The sequence below is a fragment of the Sturnus vulgaris genome, chromosome 1 (assembly GCF_052056855.1).
Source record: "Sturnus vulgaris isolate bStuVul1 chromosome 1, bStuVul1.hap1, whole genome shotgun sequence".
NCBI lineage: Eukaryota > Metazoa > Chordata > Aves > Passeriformes > Sturnidae > Sturnus > Sturnus vulgaris.
Window position 1 is genome coordinate 9,200,603 of NC_142243.1, and position 21,774 is coordinate 9,222,376.

At 37.2% G+C, this 21,774-nt stretch overlaps 1 protein-coding gene across 2 annotated transcripts in view; it reads right to left on the reverse strand.

The window, feature by feature from the left end:
• Positions 1 to 21,774, reverse strand: part of PTPRN2 (protein tyrosine phosphatase receptor type N2) — a 637,088-nt gene that overhangs the window by 362,062 nt on the left and 253,252 nt on the right. For both annotated transcript variants that reach the window (XM_088159091.1, XM_088159088.1), the window contains exon 10: positions 9,652 to 9,738. In XM_088159091.1, the coding sequence (XP_088015217.1) occupies positions 9,652 to 9,738 (87 nt within the window). The remainder of the gene's footprint in view (positions 1 to 9,651; positions 9,739 to 21,774) is intronic.

Below are 21,774 nucleotides of genomic sequence, written 5' to 3' on the forward strand. Positions count from 1 at the left end.
GGTTTTCACCAGGCAGCTGGGAGACATAACAGGTAGACCACAAAGATTAGAAAGATTGACAGTTTCAGAGCAACCACATCTCGCAAATGTAGCTACATGGAAACAAAACTTAGGTCTGGAATTGATGGTTGCAGCCCAGATTTACTTCTGCAAGTTACATTCTTCACAAATCAGGTAAAGCCTTGGACACCTTGTCGTGCTCTCTTCTCTCCCCTGGCATGATAAGTGCTGAGGAGTGACTGCACAGAGCAGCATTTCATGGGCAGAGAAGAGGCCACGACAAGGTGTTCAAATAATGAAATGCCTGACACACTACTGTCATTAGAATAATTTCCAGACTGAAGTCACAGAAAAGGGATGACTGGTCCAGAAGGGGATGCTTTCCATTAACTGCACTCCATGTCTGGTGGGTCTCTGATACCGATACTAAAAGATGGAGCTTTAATTATTTTACATTAATCATTAATTTTGTATTAATCATTTAATCTATATGCATCAAAATTGTGCTAAGTACACTGATCCTAATTTACATTGCAAAAGATGATGAAAGAGTATTTTAAAGATTTTACAACTTGCTTCATCTGAGGTGAAGATTATTTTGCTAAGCCTACAATTTAAATGATTTTAAAAAGAGACAACGCTTAATTTAGAGATTGATGCTACACTCAGTTTGCCCTATTTTTATTCTCCACAAAATGCAACTTTTGATGATTACTCAATATCTATGAATAATTTGCAGAGTTTTAAAATAATTTTTCTATTAATCTGTCACAAGCCATGAAACTTGACATTTTCACCACACTGAGTACATGAAAGTTGCCAGCTTTGCCTGCCATGCAAATAAGGTTCTTAATTACAGTGTTTAAAAGAACAAACCATACAAGTGCTATAATTTCTTACGGTAAAAAAAAAACAAAGTGTTTGGACCCTGTGAGGGTGGGAAAATGGTCTCAAAAAGCTTCTTAAATGTACAGTGATTTTTCTTCCACTCCTCAAGGATTAAATTAAAGGATAAAATTTATGTCATAAAAAAAAAGAGAAAGCATTCTATTTATACTTCCATTCTCCTTCTTTATACCTTTATATCTACAAACAGCAGACATTTTTAATTTTCACCCAGTAAGCCTTCAATGCATTTTGCTGGCTTCAGCCCTGCTCACCCTCTGCACACCTGTGTTGTTAATGGAACTGGCTGAAAGCAAGTAGAAAATTTGTCTGCTGGGATGACAGTCACCTTTTGCTCCCCTTGCACAAGTGACTTTTAATCCTTAATGAGGAGCACGACTCACATGTTAGGGTTGTTGCAGAGGTACAGGTTCAGAATGCTCACAGCTTTGATGGGATCCATGTAGGACACAAGTTTCTTGCATCAGTAATAGGCAGCACGAGTAAAGACAAAAAAACCCCAAATTTGCTACAGTGTTAGCTCGAAAAGGGTAGAAAATTCTGAGTGCTACAACCAGACCTCTCCTGCTTGTCCTCGTAAGGACCTGTTGGCTTCTCCTTTAGTTCTGATAACATCAATGAGATTTGTTCTTGAGGCATCCCTGCCAGCTGTGAGGTAGAGGTATTTCCTTGGCAAAGGAGGCACTGCAAGAGGAATTTATTGGGCTTTTTTAGTTGCACCTACAAATGTATATTTGCTCTGTCTTTATGGCTCCTAAGGAACACAAACCCTTCCACAGGCAAGTTGTAATTCAACTTATTGACTTGTTTATGCAATATTTACTGGCTAGGCTGTAACTAAAATGCAAAAGAATTATCTTTTTCAACTGGGTCAGCAGGTCTGTAATACTCATGAAATCCAACCACTCTGGTCACAAAATGAGAGAAAAAAATGTGTTTGTAACTCTAGGAGAATCAGGTGGCCAAGGGCAGGAGGATCAAGACAGACATAGACATAAAATAATTTTTATATCTCTTCTAAGAGGTTATTCTTTTAAACAAATCCCTACATTAAAACCTTTTTTCATTTCTAATATTAGTAATTTTATTTGTGGATGAAGCTTTAGTTCAAGAGTGAGAATCACAGTTCTCTGTTTCTATTCTCATATCTGTCATCAAGTTCCTGTACCATTTTAGGGAAAATGAAGCAAACTGCCTTGGGTTTCAATCTACCCATCTGTAGAATAGAAATTATTACCTGTTAATAATATGTGAAGTGTTATATAAATTAAATGCAATGGCACACACTAAATGACTTACTTGAAAGAAAGGAGTATATCCTGCCTACCCTATAATGTTATGAACTTTGATTTTCTTAAAAAGGAAAATTATGGCATTCTCAGTCACACAGAGATGAGTAGTAGAGAAATATGAAGTTAAAAAAAGATGGACTTCAGAATTGCACATGCCTGTAAAAACCTCCTCTTGAGCAGAGACCTGGGAGTTAATGGAAATGTATCAATAATAGTGGATTCATTCTGCTTTTGACTACAAAAGTGCAAATCCTCTGTTTTAATGAGATGAAATGTTGTAATGGAAAGCCAAGCACCATCATATTATTTATAAGAATCTCCTTAGATTTTTATGGTCTTTCTCTTTTGTAACCTGGAATTTATAAAATGCTGCAGGCCAAAATACTTCCTATTATTTTAATGATTTTTATATTTTTCTAGCAGGAAAGTTACAGTGGAGAAGGCAAAATTATCTTGGTTATATGCACATTCATTTAAGAAAAGAACACAAAATGTATAGTACCTCAGGGGGAAAAGCCAGAAGACTAATGTAATGCTAAGGTTGTGGAACCACTCATTTCAAAGTAAGGAAATGCATAGTTTAAATTTTCACCTTTTTTTTTCCTTATCATCATTCCTCTAAAAAGTGATGAATCTTATATTATAAATTAGTTGTCAAATAAGACAATATGTACCAGAAAACACAATGTAATTTCTTATAAATGTCTGCATGCAATGAGCTACAGCAATACATTTTTCACATAATTTGTTTCACAGACTCATTAAATCTGTGGGAGAAGTCAAGTTTGTATAAAAGGGGTTCCATTATTTCTGAGTTATGCTTTTATAACACTTTAAACAAGATTATGTCAAATAACTATAGTTATTTGTTTGCGATTTAAAATCAGAGAATATGACAAATACTGCTCAACTTTCTTCAAAAGTCTATCTTTTTATTGAGACTAAACATGGTACAGTTCAAACTGAAATACAAATCTTGCTTAATTTCTGGGCAATAAATGGAGTGAAAATAAAAAAAAATTGTGTATTTCTAGTTAATATTACAGCATCTTAAGGAGAGCAGGATGAGTTATAGAACATTCCTCTCAATAAATCTAAATGACATAGACAGCAGAATCCAGAATCTGCCAATCTTGAAAAAATCTTTCCAAGAATACTAATCCACAGATGTTTAACATACAACACAAGAAAAGATTAATGACACCAAATCAAGGAGAATGGAGTCATGGAGAATCTGCACAGTGGAGAGAACTTTTCAAATGCAAACCTAACAAGACCTGTGCTACCTGTCCTAGGACTGCTCAGTGGTTAAATAATCCTCCCTCACACTACCCTGCCTCTCAATAATTTCCTGAATTGTTCACATTTAGAGCATACATACACCACATGTCATAACCCATCAGCACAATGGAGTGAAAATACCAACTATTGTTCCAGTGTTTAGGTTCTGGATGACTGAATATGATTAACTGGTTGATTGAATTTTTCAGGTGTTATAAAAGTAACATGACAAACAATGAACAATGCCTATAGTGCATGATTAGGACACTGCAGCCAATGCACATGTTTATAATAGGTGAGGCTGGGAGCTCCACTCACCACTCTGCCTGCCCAACACTTCCAATTTGAAAGTGTTTTAAGCTTCTCCAAACTTTCACCACTTGGTTTGATTTCCAGATATCTTCCTCAATTCAAGTTCTTTTCACTGGGATGGTTGGCTGGCTTTTCAGATTGTATTTATTCCAGCCCAACCGTTCCAGCTCTTCCTAAGAGCAGAGATAATGATAGCAGTGTTCAGTTGTGTAAGGCCTGTTCTTTGAAAACGAGGTGCAAAATGTCTCCAACCAAAGCACTTGGAAACAAGAGATTTGATGTATGAAAAGAATCTGATTGTAACTGTCCTCATGATAAGCCTTCCAAATTCAAGATTTTGTTAAAATCGGTTTTTACACAAAACTATTAAAAAACCATGATTAACACTATGGACATGCTATTGTATAACAGGAAAAATCAATCTTACTTCAAATACAGAAATGCAGCCTTCCTTTTAAAAGTGTTTTTTCAGTAGGATCCTTGAAATCCTAAGATGAATGGTGGTCAAGTAGTAGAGAAGACCAATATTTTCAGGGGCCTTAATTTCAATTTTATCAGACTTCAGGAAGTATGTTGCAAATGAAGTATGGAATAACAAAGATTTAAAGGTCCTACTGTTACTTTAAATTTTGCTGGAATCATCTACTTCAGACTTAGCCTCAGTCTCAGTTCATTTGAGGAAAAATAATTTCAGGAATTGATTGATTGATTGATTGATTGATTGATTGATTGATTGATTGATTGATGTTAAAGGCCAAATACCATTGTCTGAATGGAGAGCTGACTTCTGGAACTGCTGAATGCTCAGGTCATTGAATGCTCAGCAGATTGAAGCCAATGTCATCCCTGTCTCAGCCAGGGTAAGTTTCAGAAGAGGCTGAATCAGCTGTGCAGTGACACATCACACTGGACACCTCGTAGTGGCAAATGCTTTGACACGAATCTTTTCATGCAAAACTCCAGCTCTGGATGGTCCTAATAAAACCCCATATCTCATATGAGTCAAATGTATCAATTCATGTTTGCCAAGCATTTTGATAGTGCAGTGAAGAGCACTATAGGAAAAAGAAATTCAAACCAAAACAGAAGGAAATGGGGTTTCTGACCTCAAAGCAGAATTTGAATAAAGTGCAATAAACAAAACCTGAAGTCACACATTGAACAATGAAAATAAAATGAAACACTGAAGAGCTACTCGTTAACTGAGGATTTCTTTTCTGTTCATGAAATAAAACAGCTGGCTGTAGAAAAATATATAGATGTGATTCAATACTTCAGAAGTCTATCATAATTAGTGTTATTCAAAAGATTGGTCACCTGAACAAAACAAAACAAAAAAAATTGCTTGAGTCCAGTCCAAAGTCAATGTTTTGTTTATTTTCATCACCTAAATAAAAGCATTTTTCTTATAAGTCAAGCTTCATTTAATTTTGAAACTAGTTATTACCTTGAATTTATAGTATTTTCTTTTCCAAATGTCAAATTACATTGCTGTGTCTGCTACAAAATTTGAAAGATATTTTTCAGCTGAAGTCTTCATATGGTTTCCTTGTATACCTTCAGCTAACCTGAATTTTTCATATAATAAACTATTTAAATAAACACAGAATTCACCTGTAGTCCCAGTGTGGGGAGGGAGCACTGTGAGGGGAAAGCTGAACAACCAGCCTGAATCTTGGGTGTTGGAAATGTAGACTCTGAAAGATGAGGAATTTGATCTTTTAACTTAGCTTTGGATGCTCAATATAGATGCATCAATCCATGATAGGGGAATACTGGTCAAATGAAAAGGCTTTGCAATCCAGGATGTTATAGTAGATAATCAGAATCAGCCTTTTCAACTTAAAAAAATCTATTTATATTAGCATTTCAAATTTAGCCTAAGTGTTCTGTTCACTCTCAACATTATATATATAGATTATATGGTTATATAGTGAATTGTTACACTTCAAAACAACAGCAGCAGATTGAGATTAATGTAATTTTATGGAATGAATATAGAGTGCTCTGCTAGAGGTTTTCTGCTGAAAAATTATACATGAAAATGGAAATGCTGGTCAAATGAGCACATCTCCTGAAAGTTCAGTTCTTTGGGTACTGAGTTTTGGTATATTAGAAGGCAAAAATGAAGAAACTGCCATTAAGACAAATGGGTGGAGGAAGCTAAAGCAGAACAAAATGGGGAAAAAAGAGACACCGAGAGTGAAAGATCTTCAACAGCAATTGGGAAAATCATATCAGTCTAGAGAGAATGTAATATTCAGCTGAAAATCTCACTCTTAGCTGGAGGCTGAGAATGGGGATATAAGGCCTGAAATACTATGAAATCAGAATAATCTGTTTTCTTTCCATACAGATATTCACCCAAGGTCAGAACTGAAACTTGTCCTTTACAATGTTGGCAGTAAATGCCCCAAATGTGAGAACATTAAATATAAATTCAAAATTTATTTGTATTTTCATCAGAAACCAGTTAAGTAATTTATGCTCTGATCAATGACTTTGACTAATAATTCTGTGTCCTTTCCACTACTTTCAAATCTAAGCTTAGAGATTTTGGTATTTTTATTGTATTTGGATGTTTCTTGATTAAGTCTCATGTTGTGAATAACTCAATTGCATGAAGAAGGCCAATGTTGCAAATTGCAAAGTCATATTTTTTTTAAGAAAATAGATACAAACCCTCCTAAACATTAGTACCCATCTGACTTCAATCTCTGATACCAGTCCAACAATCAATCAGCAGGGGCATTGGACACCCATAATTAGATTATAAAATCATAACTATAGTAATTTTACGTCTGCTTGCATAATTACATCAGCATGCTAATATCCTTTTAATGGTCTCTAATGATGTAATAAGAAATAATGGAATTTATTTGACAGCTACATAACCATTAACAAAACATATTAAGCATAACTATTACTTCCATAAAGATTCAGGCTGTATCCAAAAGTGACAACTGACATGTTGGATCTTTTCTTCAACGTTGAAATATTTCTAATTTTGAATTCCCTAAATCTATTCCCACTCATCTGCTTCACAGGGCAAGCAAAGTTTATGTCAATGCAAACTTTACAACAAATCATCTGTAGAGATGGACTGAATGCTCTGCAAGCCAAGCCTGGGGATATCCTGTGAACTGAAGCCTATCCTTAAAGTTGGCAGGACTGTGAAAAAGAAGATAAGATAAACTGATTACTACCAAGCACCAGCTAATCAAGAGCTAACACAGGGTGTTGGATTCCTATCCATGGCAAAAGCAATTGTTCACTTACCTAACTCCAAAGCACAGGGAAGAACTAAAATATACAGAAGAGTCAAAGATATTTGCAGAAAAAACTAACTAAAGGCAGTAATTTATTAGTGAAGCAATTTTTTAAATTCAAATTTTAAAATCTAAATTTTCTTTGGGTTTTTTTTCAGAGAAAAGGACAATAAACTCCGAGAATTTAAAGAACTTTAAAAGAACTCATCCTCTCTCCTCAGTTCTTGCACTATTCCTATTTGATGTGATGACTTTGTCTATACTCTCAAATTAACCACATGATTCTCATTAACATGTTATTACTCTGAAATCTAGCAATGATCTAAAATGTCCAAGTCTGTACTATTACTTTCTAACCATTGGGAATTCTTAGAGGGAAAAGAAAGAATTGAGAATTTTAGGCCAAGCAAATAAATACTCAGGTCAGAGTTAAAGTAGGCTAGTATGACAAATTCTTACTCCTTTTATAATTCATCTTTCTTCAGGCTGACTGAGAGTTTTTTCCTCATATTTTCTCCATTAAAAAAAAAAGAATCTTTAAGAAAAAGGATACTTTTAGCTGCTAATGAAAGAAAATAAATCACCCTGATGCCTTAGCCCAAGTAAGGAGCATATTTCTTGAGAAATATTTCCTGATATGTCAGTGGCTATGACATGACATCAGGTTTTCCCTGAAACCCCTCTCCATGAGGCCACTGAGAAGCTGACCAGAGCATTCAGATTCGTACTGTTTTCCACTGATAGTGGTGCAATGGCAAGAAAACAAAAAATTCAGTGTTAACTCTTTTTTTTTGGCAAGGCCTTTGTCTAAAGCTTCTACTACTGCTTTATCTACTGGTCAGCTCCACCTTAGTCCTTTATGGGTTTAACCTGAGTGGATGCATCTCATTCCCTTGAACAAAGAAAATTTACTATGGATGAATTCTTCACTGATTGGAATCATAGATTTATAGATTTTTTAAAAAGACAAAGACTGATAAAAACATTGTATGGGTAGAAAGAATGCTTAGTCCTGTTTGGACTTCATATCACACTTTTAAGGTACTGACCATACAAATATTTTCAGTACAGTCACGTGACTGCATATTAATAGATGCAGAATAAGCAGCTAATTCTGCACATTAAAAGAAAGGTCCATCACAGCTGGCTATACCACTGGAAGGATATTTTACATTAGAGAACAAATCTACAGCCTATCAACTGCAATGTGTTGTGATTTATCAAATGATGAAAAATAACCAAAAGGTTTTATAATAACAATTAGAAAGGTAGGTGAAAGTGCTCTTGTATTTAAAGGTTAATGAAGCTGAATCCAATGGTTCCAGCTAAGAAATTGTTCCATGGGATTTCTCTCTCCTTTAAAAATGGAGTATACTTTATCTGCTAGTGTTCAAAGTCAAGGGTACAAATTCTCTTTACATAAAGATAATAGAATATAACTTTTTTTTTCAATTTAAAGCCTCAGTATTTATAAAAACACACCTTTCATGAAATATAACCAAAAGACATTGATCAAAACAAGCAAAATATGGGAATATTTTCCTTCTCAATAGCTAAAGCCAATATGCCTGGTATTCTCCAGGTTTCTGAAAAGATTTTCTCATCAGGAGTCCATCTCTCCTTATAAATACAGGAATAGAAGAGGTACAAATTTTTTTTTTAATACAATCAAGAATAAACACTTCCACTAAAGAGGAAACATCATCAGACTACAATTTAAAACAGAGTATTAAACAGTGGATTCTATTCTGTAAATGAAGACCAAACAGGAGCTGATGGCAGCACAGGTGAGGCTGAGAAAGAAGCTGCACTTCAGCAACCCAACTCATGGGCCAAGGGAAGCAGTCCCAAACCTCCTGGATGCTGCCCAGACATCAGTTATTTCTGTGTGCCCAAGATGTGACTTCTTTTCTCAAAGCCCTCCCACAGCTGGCTCTTCTTTTGAATTACATTTACATCAAACTACTTCTGTTTTATACAGAGAGGATGAAGTTTTGTGAAGTACAAGTTTCTTCCAAAATGCCTTCAGAAAATCCTCAATCAAAAACTCTTCACTAGATGTGGCAGATCATAACCTCCTAGTTCATGAGATTAACATGCAGAGCATTCATCAGTATGAATCATAGGAGGAAAACCAGTGCTCAGCATAGCTGAACTCCCTGTGACTTGTTAAATAAGCAGCTGACCAAAAAGCATGACCTAGTGTGCCATGTGCCAGACTCAAAGCCAGGCACTCAAGTTTTTATCCATCTCTATGTCTTTTTTCCCCCTGGCAATGCTGGGTATAATGACCCTTCAGAAGACTTTCCTTACCAAGAAACTGTTAAATAAAGTTAGTAATATTTATATAGCATTTGGAACAGATTATTCTTCTCTATGAAAGCAGGAAAAAATTTCATTCTATATAATTTTCTCAAAATAATTTGTTTCCACGTGTAGGGAATGTTACAAAGATCATCAATATTTTTTCCATCTTGCCCACTCTCCTTAATTTCCACAGTAAAAAGAGGATATTTCCTTGTAAGACAAACTATTCAAAAATAATGAGACATCCAATAAAATAAAAAAAGGAGAAAACCCCATGTACATACTTGACATCATCGAAGACACTCATCTGCAGCTTCAGGAGATCTGCCACTTCCTTTATTAACTCCAAGCCCTTTTCCACACTCAGGGGGCTGTTGAAAGGGAGCAAGAAAACAGAGCATTAAAAAAATGGAACTCATCAATACTTGAGAGGCTAAAGGTCCCAAAAGAGTTATCACCTTGGCCTCTTTGAGTCTGAAAGCCACCACTAACTGTATTCCTGTCACATAGTGATCGTGATATCAAGGGAATTGGGATCAGGTGCTTCTTCAGGCATGATGAATCACCTGAATTTTCCAGCAATAAGACAAACAATAAGGTGCAAATGGAATTGTTAGGAAGTGTAATGGGCCCATGATGCAGCAACCAGTTCATCTCAGTCCTCAATAAAAAATGTAATAAAGTAAAAGGACAGAAAGAAAGAAAAGGATTGACGAGACAAGGAGGGAAACAAACAATGAAAGTCAAATTGCAGGCTCGGTATCAAATGGACAAGTGAAAAGCATATTTTTAAATTCATTAGATTTTAAAATGAATCTTTGCTCAGTGAAAGGATACAAAATTATTATGGATTTGAAAGTAAACAATGGAGCAAGACACACAGTCCAGAGGACACTGATTAGATACATAGGATTTAGCTTGGTGTGTGCATACACTGCTGACAGAGCCCCCTTTAAATCTTTTTAACCTTTGTCAATGCCACATTTACATTTTTTAATTTAGAAAACAGGTTGCAATCAAGCCTAACACAAGATAACTGCTATCATTTTAAACAGCACTTATCTAGATGCAAAATTTATATTTGCAAAAATTTCAGGTTGTTAGAGTTCCTACAACTCTAAAGAGGTATTAAGAACATTCCATCCCCAATATACAGATTGTACCTTGCTTAGTTGTTGTTCAGTACTGTGGAACCAAATACAAAAATATTAAGAAAATAAAAAGATGTGGAAATTATATAAGTGTCCAGTGAAAACAACAAAGCCAACATTCTCTGTCTAAATTGTGATCATAGATTTATTCTCAACATTGTTAAAGCCCCAAGGACCATAAAATTATATCTTACAACCTTATCTAACTTATGCCACGGCAAAGCAGAAACAACTTTGCTGAGATTAACCCACAGGAAAAAAAGATTCTGTATTTTTTCCTTCAAGGATTTATAATAAGTAGGAGAAGAAGGTGTCTAAAAAAGCATGTAGTATTAGACACAATCTTTTCAATTGAACTAAGGGAAAAAGATTTTTTTTTCAAAGCTTTTTTCAAAGGTCACTATTTCTAACTCAGAGTTGAAGTTTTTAAATCTAATTTTACATCATGGTAATTCATTGCCACTATTTTATTTATTGTCTGCAATTAATACTGAAGGTTTGGGTTTTGATTTTGGTTTTTTATTGTTTTTTTTTGTTTGCTTTTTTGTTTTTGGGTGTCTTTTCTTTGTTTGTTTGCATTGTTTTGTTTGGTTGGGGTTTTTTTTTTGCACTGCCTTTTCTGCATGCACTGCCCTAAGGGCACCTCTATTTAAATAATGGAATATCTCATGTGGATCTTGGTTAGGATGGAATTGCTCAGCTTCCCTTCATGCTACTAGCCCAAAATGCTCAAGAGACCTGCTGTCACACAACCAGAGGTAGCCCCTCAAGGCACCAGATAAATATAGAGTTTTTCTAGATGTCTAAGACAGAAATGTTCTTGTGTGAAAGTAACAAAAGAATCTGATTGATTGTGTAAGGAAAAAAAATGTACTATAGATTATGCATAAAACTGTTGTATTTCAAGGACTGACAGTGGATAGAAACATGATTATTCCCATCACTATGAAAGCAGATTGTCATAGTTACTCTGGGGTTTATGTGTTAATTAAATCTTTTCTCCCGAAGAGGTTGGCTTAAATTTTACAGAAATGATTGGTGTCAGCAAGTGGGGTTTACTGTAACAGCAAGTCTGATTCAGGCAAAGGCTGTCTTAGTAACTCTCATGCAACATCAAACAAGCACAAAGGTTCACAAACTCACATGCAGTTTGATAGGCTAAGAAATTCTCATTCATAATAGCACAGGAAAGCTGCAGGATGAGTGTTCTATGGTACCAATACTATCACTGATCCCACAGTCATATTTGAGGATTCCCATTAAGAATGATTACAATCATGATATTTTCCAATGCAATTTTTCCAGCTTCCCAACACTGATACAATCTAGCACTGTTTATTACAGTTGTATGGCAGCTGTGTTGTAGGACAGTAGAATATTCAAAATCTTTCTCTAAAATGCCAGGCCATGATTTTCCACACTCAATTAATGCTTTGCTTTTGTTTAGTGCTTCATTTTGTTCATTGCTGCAGGGGTTGTATGGTGATTGCCTTTAACTTTGTTTACATGGAGAGAATCACACCATTTCCACCAGCACAATGCTAACCAAACTGACCTACCTTGAACAGCACCATTCACCCACATCACCCATCTGATTTCAGGCTTTCACAAGGACTTTCAAACATCACCTGTTCTCCTGCCCATGGCCCTCCCACTCATGCTCAGTGCAAGCACTCGATATTTGTAGAGCAGATGATGTTTGTGATCTTTCACATACTTTGCTTAGTTTTCAGCCTGCTCAATTCAGTTTCTGTATTAGGGAGTGGTGTTTTTCTTAGAAATATGTTTTGTCTATTGATTGTGAGGGTTCAACAGCTATGAAATTAATTCAATGAGAAGTGCTAGACAAGAAAGAAACATAAAAACTAAGTGTTGAGATAAGGAACAAATAGTGAGACACTCCAGACTGAAGTGGTAACAATAGAAAGAAGACTCTTTAGACAATCCTGACAACTGAGCTATTCAATGCCAAAGACTTGGAGAAAAATTATGAGTAGTGTTCACACTGCTTCATCTGAACTATCAGGATGGTCACTGCAGTTCCCAGTGGGGAAACTGGGATCTCCTTTGGTGCTGGGCCTTGCTGGCACTCCAAGCTCTACAGCAGAGAGTGAGTCCCTGGGCTGTGGCCCCTCACATTCTAGGGCCAGGACAGGTCCAGTTCCTATGAATTTTCTTCCAGGAGTCTGTGATAAAGCATTTCAGTACACCAGTACCAGTGAATCCTTAAAAGAGGAATCACAATTTACACAGGCCTCTGAGATACAAAGCATGAGCTGGGAAAAAAAAAAAAAAAGCAGAAAAAGGAATTCTCATGGACGCTATTTATGTTTTCCAAGTTCTCTTGAGGCTGGCTAACCCTTCTATGTCCAAGAAAACGAATGGTTTCTGCAGTGCCTTTAATACCCTGCTTGATGGCCACTGGAACAGGCTCCCCAGGTCACAGCACTCTTGTCAGAGTTCAAGAAGATTTTGGACATTAGTCTTGGGCACATGATTTTTGGGGTGTCCTGTGCAGGGGCAGGAATTGGAGTTCAGTGATCCTGATGGGTCCCTTCCCACTCAGGATATTCTATGATTCTATGATTTGATTTTACCACTACTTTTTTTGATTGCCTTGATTGACTTTGGTATAGATTTGGGGCTTAGGAAGAGTCAGCTCTGGATAGCAGAGCACCTTTTTGCAGATGATATAGATGTTGCCAGCTGAGATCTTGAGGCAGTGCTTACTTTGGGTTTCCTACCTTGGCTCTCATTCCATTTGCTGTAGATTTCTCTTTTCCATCTTCTTTCAAGGTAACTGTAATAATAGCAGCTAAAAGAAAATTTGATACATCTCACTGTTTAAACTAATTCTTTTGAGGTCCTTTTTAAGTTTCCGTCTCCAGTTCTCTTAGAAGATGAAAAGAGTCAGAAAGTATATAAAATTCAAGTATAATATTTTTCTTTCCATTGCTTTATTTTCAAATATCATCTCTGCCTGTGAGTGCTACCCTAATTGTTATGTTTTTAGTTCACAGATTCAGACTCTGAATCTGTACCACTGAACCAGTACCAGAACTCTGTCTCACTCAGAAGGCAATCTGTACCTCATATTATTAGTAGAATATACTTTGACACACTAATGACTATGAATAAATAAATAGGAAATTAAATATAAATATTTCCTTTGGGGTTTATATAGATTGATGGATATAGTTTTAAAGTCTTTCAGAGTGTCATCTGCAAAATATTTCACTACTGCTTTTGTTTGATCTCACTTTTCAGGGCATGGCTCTTGTACTTTTATACCTCTTAGAGAATATGGCTTATATCTCTGCTAAAAATAGCAAATATTATATGGTAGTACTGCATTATCCCTTCAGAAGAAATTACTCCCCAGCTCAGTTCAAGACTCTGATGTCATGATTTAACATCATGACATAGACTTGAAAACTTCTGTATCCAGTTTAATCATACCAAAAATAAATCATCCAAATCAGATCTATTTGGTTGACCTAAAATAATCCTGAGACAATCGGCTCAGGAGTTTTGTCTAACATACACAAAAAAAATCCCAAACAAACAAAACAAACACATCAAAAAAGGCAGGATCTAGGCTATAAAGATATATTTTTTAGAGATGAATCTGAAATGAAAACACAGGAATAAATATCTCTTAACTTTAATGTGTTGCAAAGCACTTCTGAAAATTAGTGCAATCCATTTAAATGCTCAGGAGTGGATTTGGAAGCCCAACTTTATGTAACTATCAAAGTGTTTCCACAAAGTGTACTGGACATTGAATACAAGAAAATTAGATTGTCTGGTGAAAATAAGATTTTGTATCTTCCAGTGTCTAGGTCCCTCCCAGTGAGGAAGCTGAAAACAGAAATATTTTAAGGAACAATCCACTTACAGAGGTAATTTAAATAATAGAACACTGAATGATAATCTTCCTCTGCTATTGACTATTAAGAATTAACTTTTTAATTTAAAGGAAAAATACAGTGATGAGAAGTAATTTTTAAAATCTGTTCCCAGGAAGTTGGCACAACTTAGAACAATCCCATTAAGTGAGTTTCTCCTTAGTTCCTGCTACCAAATGTACAATAATGCTAGCCATTCTTTTAATCTGTCTATACAATCCCACTGTTTTCAGTGGTTTTATAAATAAATGAGAGAATACCTGCAGCTAAATAAATAACTAATGAGGAACAGAATATATCTTCATCTGGGAGAGGTCTATGAAGTTACCCCGGTCAAGACATCTTCCTGACCTGAAATTCCACTGCTCATAAAATGAAGGCAATTACAACAACTTTCCTTGGCAGGTGCCTGGCATTGTAATATAAAAGTTAATAATGTTATTATTTGACTTGCATCCATTCTGGATGTAAGAACAGAAACACCAACATTATTGGCTCTATATACCACTCCCTACCAAATATGGAGGAGATGTAGTAGCAAATACTATGCAACCTGAAAATTAACTTAAAAACTTTGCCCATTCCCCTATAAAAAATTTTGTTCCCAACTTTCTTAGCACAGGAGCTCTGACTGGTTTTAGAGCACATCTTGCTGATTTTAGAGCATGTTTGGAGCACCCTGATCCCAGTGAAGTTAACTTCTGCTTCACTGGTGAGTTGGAAGTCCTGCTAAAAGCCTGCTGTGGGCAAATAGAATAGGAGACCAGAGTCTTATGGACCAGACTTGCTTCACGAATGACCTAAGTTAGACCACTTTAACAGTAGAGTAGTGCTGAATATTGGATGCTGATATCAAGACCAGTTCAGCTTCATGCTCCAATCCTCTGAACAATGTTACAAATGGATTCCACGTTTTCAAGGAATTCCCAAGATTAACTACAAATCTGATGAGTGAGAACAAACATTTTGAATAATGGCCTATTTTTGACCTGGACCTAATGATTTATGCATTCAAGGCTCAAAGTTTCCCCTTCTGGTTAAAGAACAAAAAGGAAACATGTAAATGAAGGCACAGGAGGAGTTCTGTGGGGAGCAACACTGGCAGCATGGCCAGCTCTGCATGCTGAGCTAAATGGAGCTCAAACTAATATGAGCCAGTGGGCAATGTCAAAGGGAACAAGAGGAAAAACAGAAGTAAACAATGATGAAAACTATATGTTCTGTATTTCCCAACATGCCTGTCAAAACAATTGCATAAATTGAACCGTTTTGGTAGCAAGAAATCTGATGCAGTTATACAGATGGCTTGATTGCTGCTGTTTGCCAAGCCTGCTCTCAGCCCAAGGAGAACAACATGTAGTTCAGTGTTATGCTGAGGTAATGTCAGTCTCACAAGAAGTTGCTCTCACCTACTTTTCCTCCTCCCAGTTGCCAAGTGCCTTTGGAAATCCACTTACTGAACTCTGAAATGCTCCCTTAGTGCCATCATTCAAATTAAGTATTGTCTTTACCAGACTGTACCTAGTGCCCTTCCAATACTCTGTTTAGCAATTGTAATGCAGCACTATAATGGACATCCAGTCAGCCCTGTCAGATTAATTCAATTGAATAATTTTCTGCAAAAATGAAGAATAATATACAGTACAGAAATGGGACTGACATAGGGAATTGCACTCTTTAAACCTAAATGTCAATCTAATCCCCAGTAAAATCTCAAGTAAGGTAGGGTTCAATCCACCTAAAATTTACTTAGATCAGAACACAGGCAATGATGGCCAGTTTGCTCATTTTCAGGAGTGATGAGCACTACAATAAAATTGCAAGGCATTTCTCTGTAGATGGAAAGTTGCCTGGATGCTTAACTGCAGCATGCTCCCAGCAGTAAGTGTATTTTCTGGGCAGATAAATGCCACACCCAGCCTCTTTTTCTTTCCAAACTCGAGTACAGTGGCATGGCCACTCAGTTGATCTCCCCTAGAGAATGTTCAAAGGTTTGGCTACGCTTGAGCTCAGCTTGAATAGTATTTAATACACATCTAAATCAGAGAATGAAGCAGAGTTTGAAACCAGCATCTAGGACTTTTGGGAAGGAGATCCTTTATTCAGATTTATGTTGACTTTAAAACCATTCAGTGAACACATGCTCAAAAAACTGAGTTTGGACCAGCAGTCTTCCCTACTCCTGAGTGCTGCAAGTTAAGAGTTAGGTTCTCTTCTGTGCATTATTTATCTTTCTCTGCTGCTTCTAGGCCTGAAGATGATCCACCAGGCCATCAAGAGGATGATGGACAGTGCTATCTCTCATTTCTGGTACAGAGAGCACTCTTGCAGCATGTGAGAGTTAAAAGTGCTCAGACCAACTTGAGTAAGGTCTCTCCCATCTCCTGCTTCACTTTCCAAGGCCCACAGTAATAAGCAGAAGACAGACAGAAGATCCTAGACACACTGCCTGTCAGCAGAGCAGCACAAGACACGCTGGAACCCTGAACATCCTGCTTGTTTGGCATATCTCAGTGAAACAGGGAGATATTTTACAGTCTGGGCTGCCTTCTGGAGTCTTCAAAGGTCCCTTCTAATCAGTGGAGGAAAGAAGGTGTCTAACCTCCCTGTGTAGGTATGTCTTCACCTGTCTCTCAAGAAGCTCGATGATGTGAAATGAAGTGGATGACATCCTTGGGGAATATGTGCAGCATACAGCAGTTTGGTACCTAAATGAGGCAGCCTGGCTTTCACTCTAAATTCTGAAATAACCACATTTCAGCTTTACACCTAGAAATGTACCTTAAAGGGAAAAGATATTATATACATGGGTAACGAGACACATATCCAAAGCTCTTGAAAACAGAAGCTGAACGGATGAAATCTGTTGAAGAATTTAATTTCAGTAATCAGCTTTTATTAAACAATGGGAGCTACACAGAGATTATACCTTGCAGGCCAAAGTGTTGGGTTAGAATCATAAGAGTCTTTCTCATTTGGTGCTTTATCCCACAGATTCACATGTTAGGAAAAAAAAAAAAAAGTACCAGAAGACCTATCTGGATGGCTTCACCAAAGAGCCGTGGCTTCTTGTGGTGGTACTTCACTGTAGGAGCTAATCTGAATTTTGATCTGAAAAACAAAATTTTGTTGGTCCTACCTGCCACTATATTTATTCTGAGTGTTTATATTTTAAGATTTTTTAACAGTCATTCTCTTAGTGGACACGAATAGGAACTTCTTTTATGCTGAAGATTTTTTTAGTACTCATCTGAGAACTGAGAGTCATTTTTTTCCCCTCTAGTCTTTTTAAATATTGAATTTTAAGAAATATTAATTCCATACTTTAAAATAATTATTTAAAGACGTTCCACCTGGCCATTTCTCAGTAATATTTTAGTTTTGACTGACATTGAATCAGCTTCCTGTCACTGACTGAGCAACAGTCTATAACAGTATCACTTTCTTAATATGCAGCATAGTCTTGTTAGTACTGAAGATAAAAAGCTAAACCTAAAAAAAGAAAAATCAAAGTTCAGAAATATGAGTCTGGAATACCATATGGAATGCATTAGAGAGTCAAATAAGGAGTCTGTCTTTAGGATGAATAATGTTGAGGCTGCTAACACCATTTGGCAGCAGCATGGACATTGACTAGTGCAGGCAAAATCCCTGCTGGTGGGAAGCTGGGATGAGCAGCCTGGCCATCTCCAGCCAAGCTGCCATCCTCCTTCCACGCCTGGAAAAGAGCAGGAATGACTGTCACAGGGCTGAGGCTGAGTGACAAGACTCTGAGGTGTGTGCGGAGGTATTTCAGAGCTTCTGTAAAATGACTTACAGGCGTGCTAGGAACTGCCTATTTGCTTATTACTTGCTCTAATAAATACAAAGTTTTAAATCCAGTAGAGAGGGACTGTTGGAACAGGTGACTTCAGCATTTTTAACCACCCACCTTCATGGGCCAGCATCAGGCTTGGTTTCTTTCCCATCCTCTCTCCCCTCCCAGTGCACTGCTTGGCAAGGAGAAGCAGAGGAGCTGGAATGCCAGGACTGGGGCACTGCCTGTCCATGGGCAAGGGGCTGGTGCACACCAGCCACCACTGCTTTGCCTGCTAAAAGCAGTCAAGAGAAAAAGATAAAGAGCAGGAAAGCAATTTCCAGTTCCTGCTGCTGGGAACAAGGAGTGAGAAGAGCCACGCTGAAGGAAGCACACTCCCAGCAGTGCATGCTAACCCCACAGCCTGAGTCAGCTCTCAGCAGCAGCCACCAGCACAAGACTGGAGGTTATTTTAGGCCACCTTGGACACGCTACTGCCTGATTTTCTAAAACTAGCACTAAATACAGGATAGCCCAAAAGTAAGTGCAAAGAAATAAAGTCCAAGATCATTCTGGAAAAATTCTGCGGGAGAAGTGGTCAGCTGGGATCTGCCTCTGCAAGGACCACCTAAGGATCCCTCTATTCTGGGAAAAACAGTGCTTTAACAGAAAACATTCGTTCTTGAATTTATTTTTGGGGGGGCACTGATGTGTTTACACTGCTAATAATCAAGAAAGAAAGATGAAAAGACATTTTAAGAGTTCTATTCAAAAAATAGTATTTCCTCAGTTCCCTGAGGGAAAATTTGAATGGTGAAAGGGTGTCTATGAAATTGCCATTATTCAGGCACTTGCCCAAAACCCAGACAAAAAGTAGAAAAATACAGATATTTTATCCCAGGAGTACTAAGAACACCAGACCAAATAAATGAGAATATTATACACGGAAAAAAATCAGTCTAACTGGTCATTCTCTGACTCCAGAAGTCGGGAATGGTGCCACGTTTTCCTTACGTGATCCTCATGAAACACATGAACCTTTTGTTTAAAAATAATATCAGCCAAGCACTTTCCATGTGCCACATGTGCCCTGTAGCCTAGGCCAAGAGCAGACAGGTATCAGAAGTGAATTCCTCTTGCCTTATACCCTGCAGCAAGAGTATTCCTTCTGAAAATAAATAAGATTATGGTTATAATTCTACAGACAATTAGTTAATGTGATTATGTATCTTCTTAACAATTATTAAAAATCTCTCTTAAAAAAAATCTCATCCTGAACTCTTGACCTCAGTGATATGTATTAGACTAATTTGTGTTTTAGAAATGTTGGGAAATGGGCCATTGCCTTGAGGATTTGCATGCTTTCTTTTAAATTTTTAAGTCTGAAAATATTTGCCACCATTTGAAGAGCAGGATTTAAGTATATAGATATAGCAAATCTTCAAATTTTCCACAGCCTCGGGACACAGACTATGAGGAGTTTAAAGAATACCTTTACTTTTTCTTTTTTTTTCCGCCAAAGTATTATTTCTGTTAATGTCTATTATTCTGTCACACTTATTCCAGCTGAATTGCATCTACCATTGTATTCCTTAATCCCTCAATGTATTTAAATCCATCTGGAATTTTTTCTAAATCCTCTATAGTTCTTCCTAACAGAGACAATTTGCCAATGGGGTACCACTAATCTCTGTGCACGCTGAGGAGCAGCAGTTCATGACAAATCTTTCTCTTCTATCTCATAACCAGCTCTTAATCCGCAGTGACACCTGCCCCTTGCTCTGTGACTCACCCCCCTTAAAGTCACTATGAAGAGCATCCCATTTATCTCCTGTTGATTTGAAGGGTAGGTACAACTTGTGGTTTTGCTGTGACAGCAGCTTTTCTCCTGGGAGAGTGTGATGCATCTCAGCAGAAGGTGCTGTGGACCTTCCATGTGTGGTTCTGCCACAAAGGAGAGGAGAAGGTCCCTGGCACTGCCTCCTGGAGGCCCAGGCTCAGTGGCCCTCAGATAGAAATAGCCAGGACTTTAATTGTGTAGCTTAAAATAATAGTTTATCATCACTGTGGTCTCAGAGTCTGTGATCACAGCACTTCTCCATCTCAGAGAGGCTAGGGAACAACACTAGGAAAACTTTTATTTTAAGGACACAGTTTAATTCTTTTGGGTTTCCCTAGTTTTTTCTTTTTTTTTTTTTTTCTGCTAAGGTTAGTAAATATTTTAACAAGCAACATAATGGGAAACTCAGCTACTGATGTATGAAATAGATTGATGTGAAACTCCTTGTGTGCAAATTTCAGTAGTAACTGAGGCATGGGAGAGCTGCTGATGGTACTGCAATAAACAGATATAGTTTTACAAAGGTTCCCCTAGAGATTTTCACTCCCCTCTTCCCACTGACTCCTGTCTCCTGGGAATTGGCTTTGTGGCACTTTTTAGTGCACCCACACCACTGTTCTCTGATGTGAAAGGTCATTTACCAAGCCTGGATACTGCCAACTTCTGAGCCACACACCTCACAATCCAAAGGAAGGATGTCACATTTGCCTGAGGAGGGAATAAATGGAGAAGGGTATCATCTATTCCTGCCCCAAGGATGGAGCAAGTGCTACTGCCACCTCAGGTAGCACACAGCCTGTTGGAAATGACAGGGCAACACAGTGACATGGCTCTGACATTTTCATCAGGCTGGCAACCACCAGTATAAAGCAGTTGAATCCAGCCTTCTCCAACTCCTACTCCTCTTTTTCTAGACACAAAGGAAGTCTCAGTCATCACAAGAACAATGCATATTATCCATACAATGGAGAAGAAATGGAGACATTAGAGGGGTTCGCTGCAGGTCATAGAGGAGGTAAGTGCCATGGCAAGGACTATTGGGAACATTTTTAATACCAAATTTTTATAGTGTTGCCATTACATTTTTCTGAGCCTACCAAGCCTAAAAAAACCCCCATTTAAACACTGAAATTGTATTTATTTCTTTTCTCTGGAAGTGCCTGTGAGAGTAACTCATCTGATAATCTATAATTAAAGTCCTGGGCACTGATGCTTTAAGTCCATGGTAAGAACAGCCTTCCTTGTCTGTCTGAGTCTTGAGTTTTTTGTCCATGGTTCAGTGTAACTTCATACATCTCGAAGCACACATCTCCAGTAAAGACTTTGGGAAGCAATGCATTTCATTTATTTATTTTGGTTTGAACACAGTCTGTGTCTTACATTAAGTTAAATAATGATTAATTTTGTAAATGGTTCACATTTATCCAGAATTCATGAGAGCAACTAAATAACTTTGAAGCACAGAGCTATTCCCTGGATTGTTTGAGAGCTGCCTGAATTCACAGCACTGTTATCGTAATCATTTTAAGGACACTGCAATTTTATTGCATTGGACTGCACTTCCATTTTTTCATGCTTGTTTCCTCAAAGGCTATATTAGCCATAAAACCTTTTTAAGCTTACTTCTGTTTTGACGGCTCAGCAAATTCCCACTTTCTGTAATTTTTTCCCTCTTTTCCCACCATCAGTAAGTGTGAATCTAAACCTCTTAA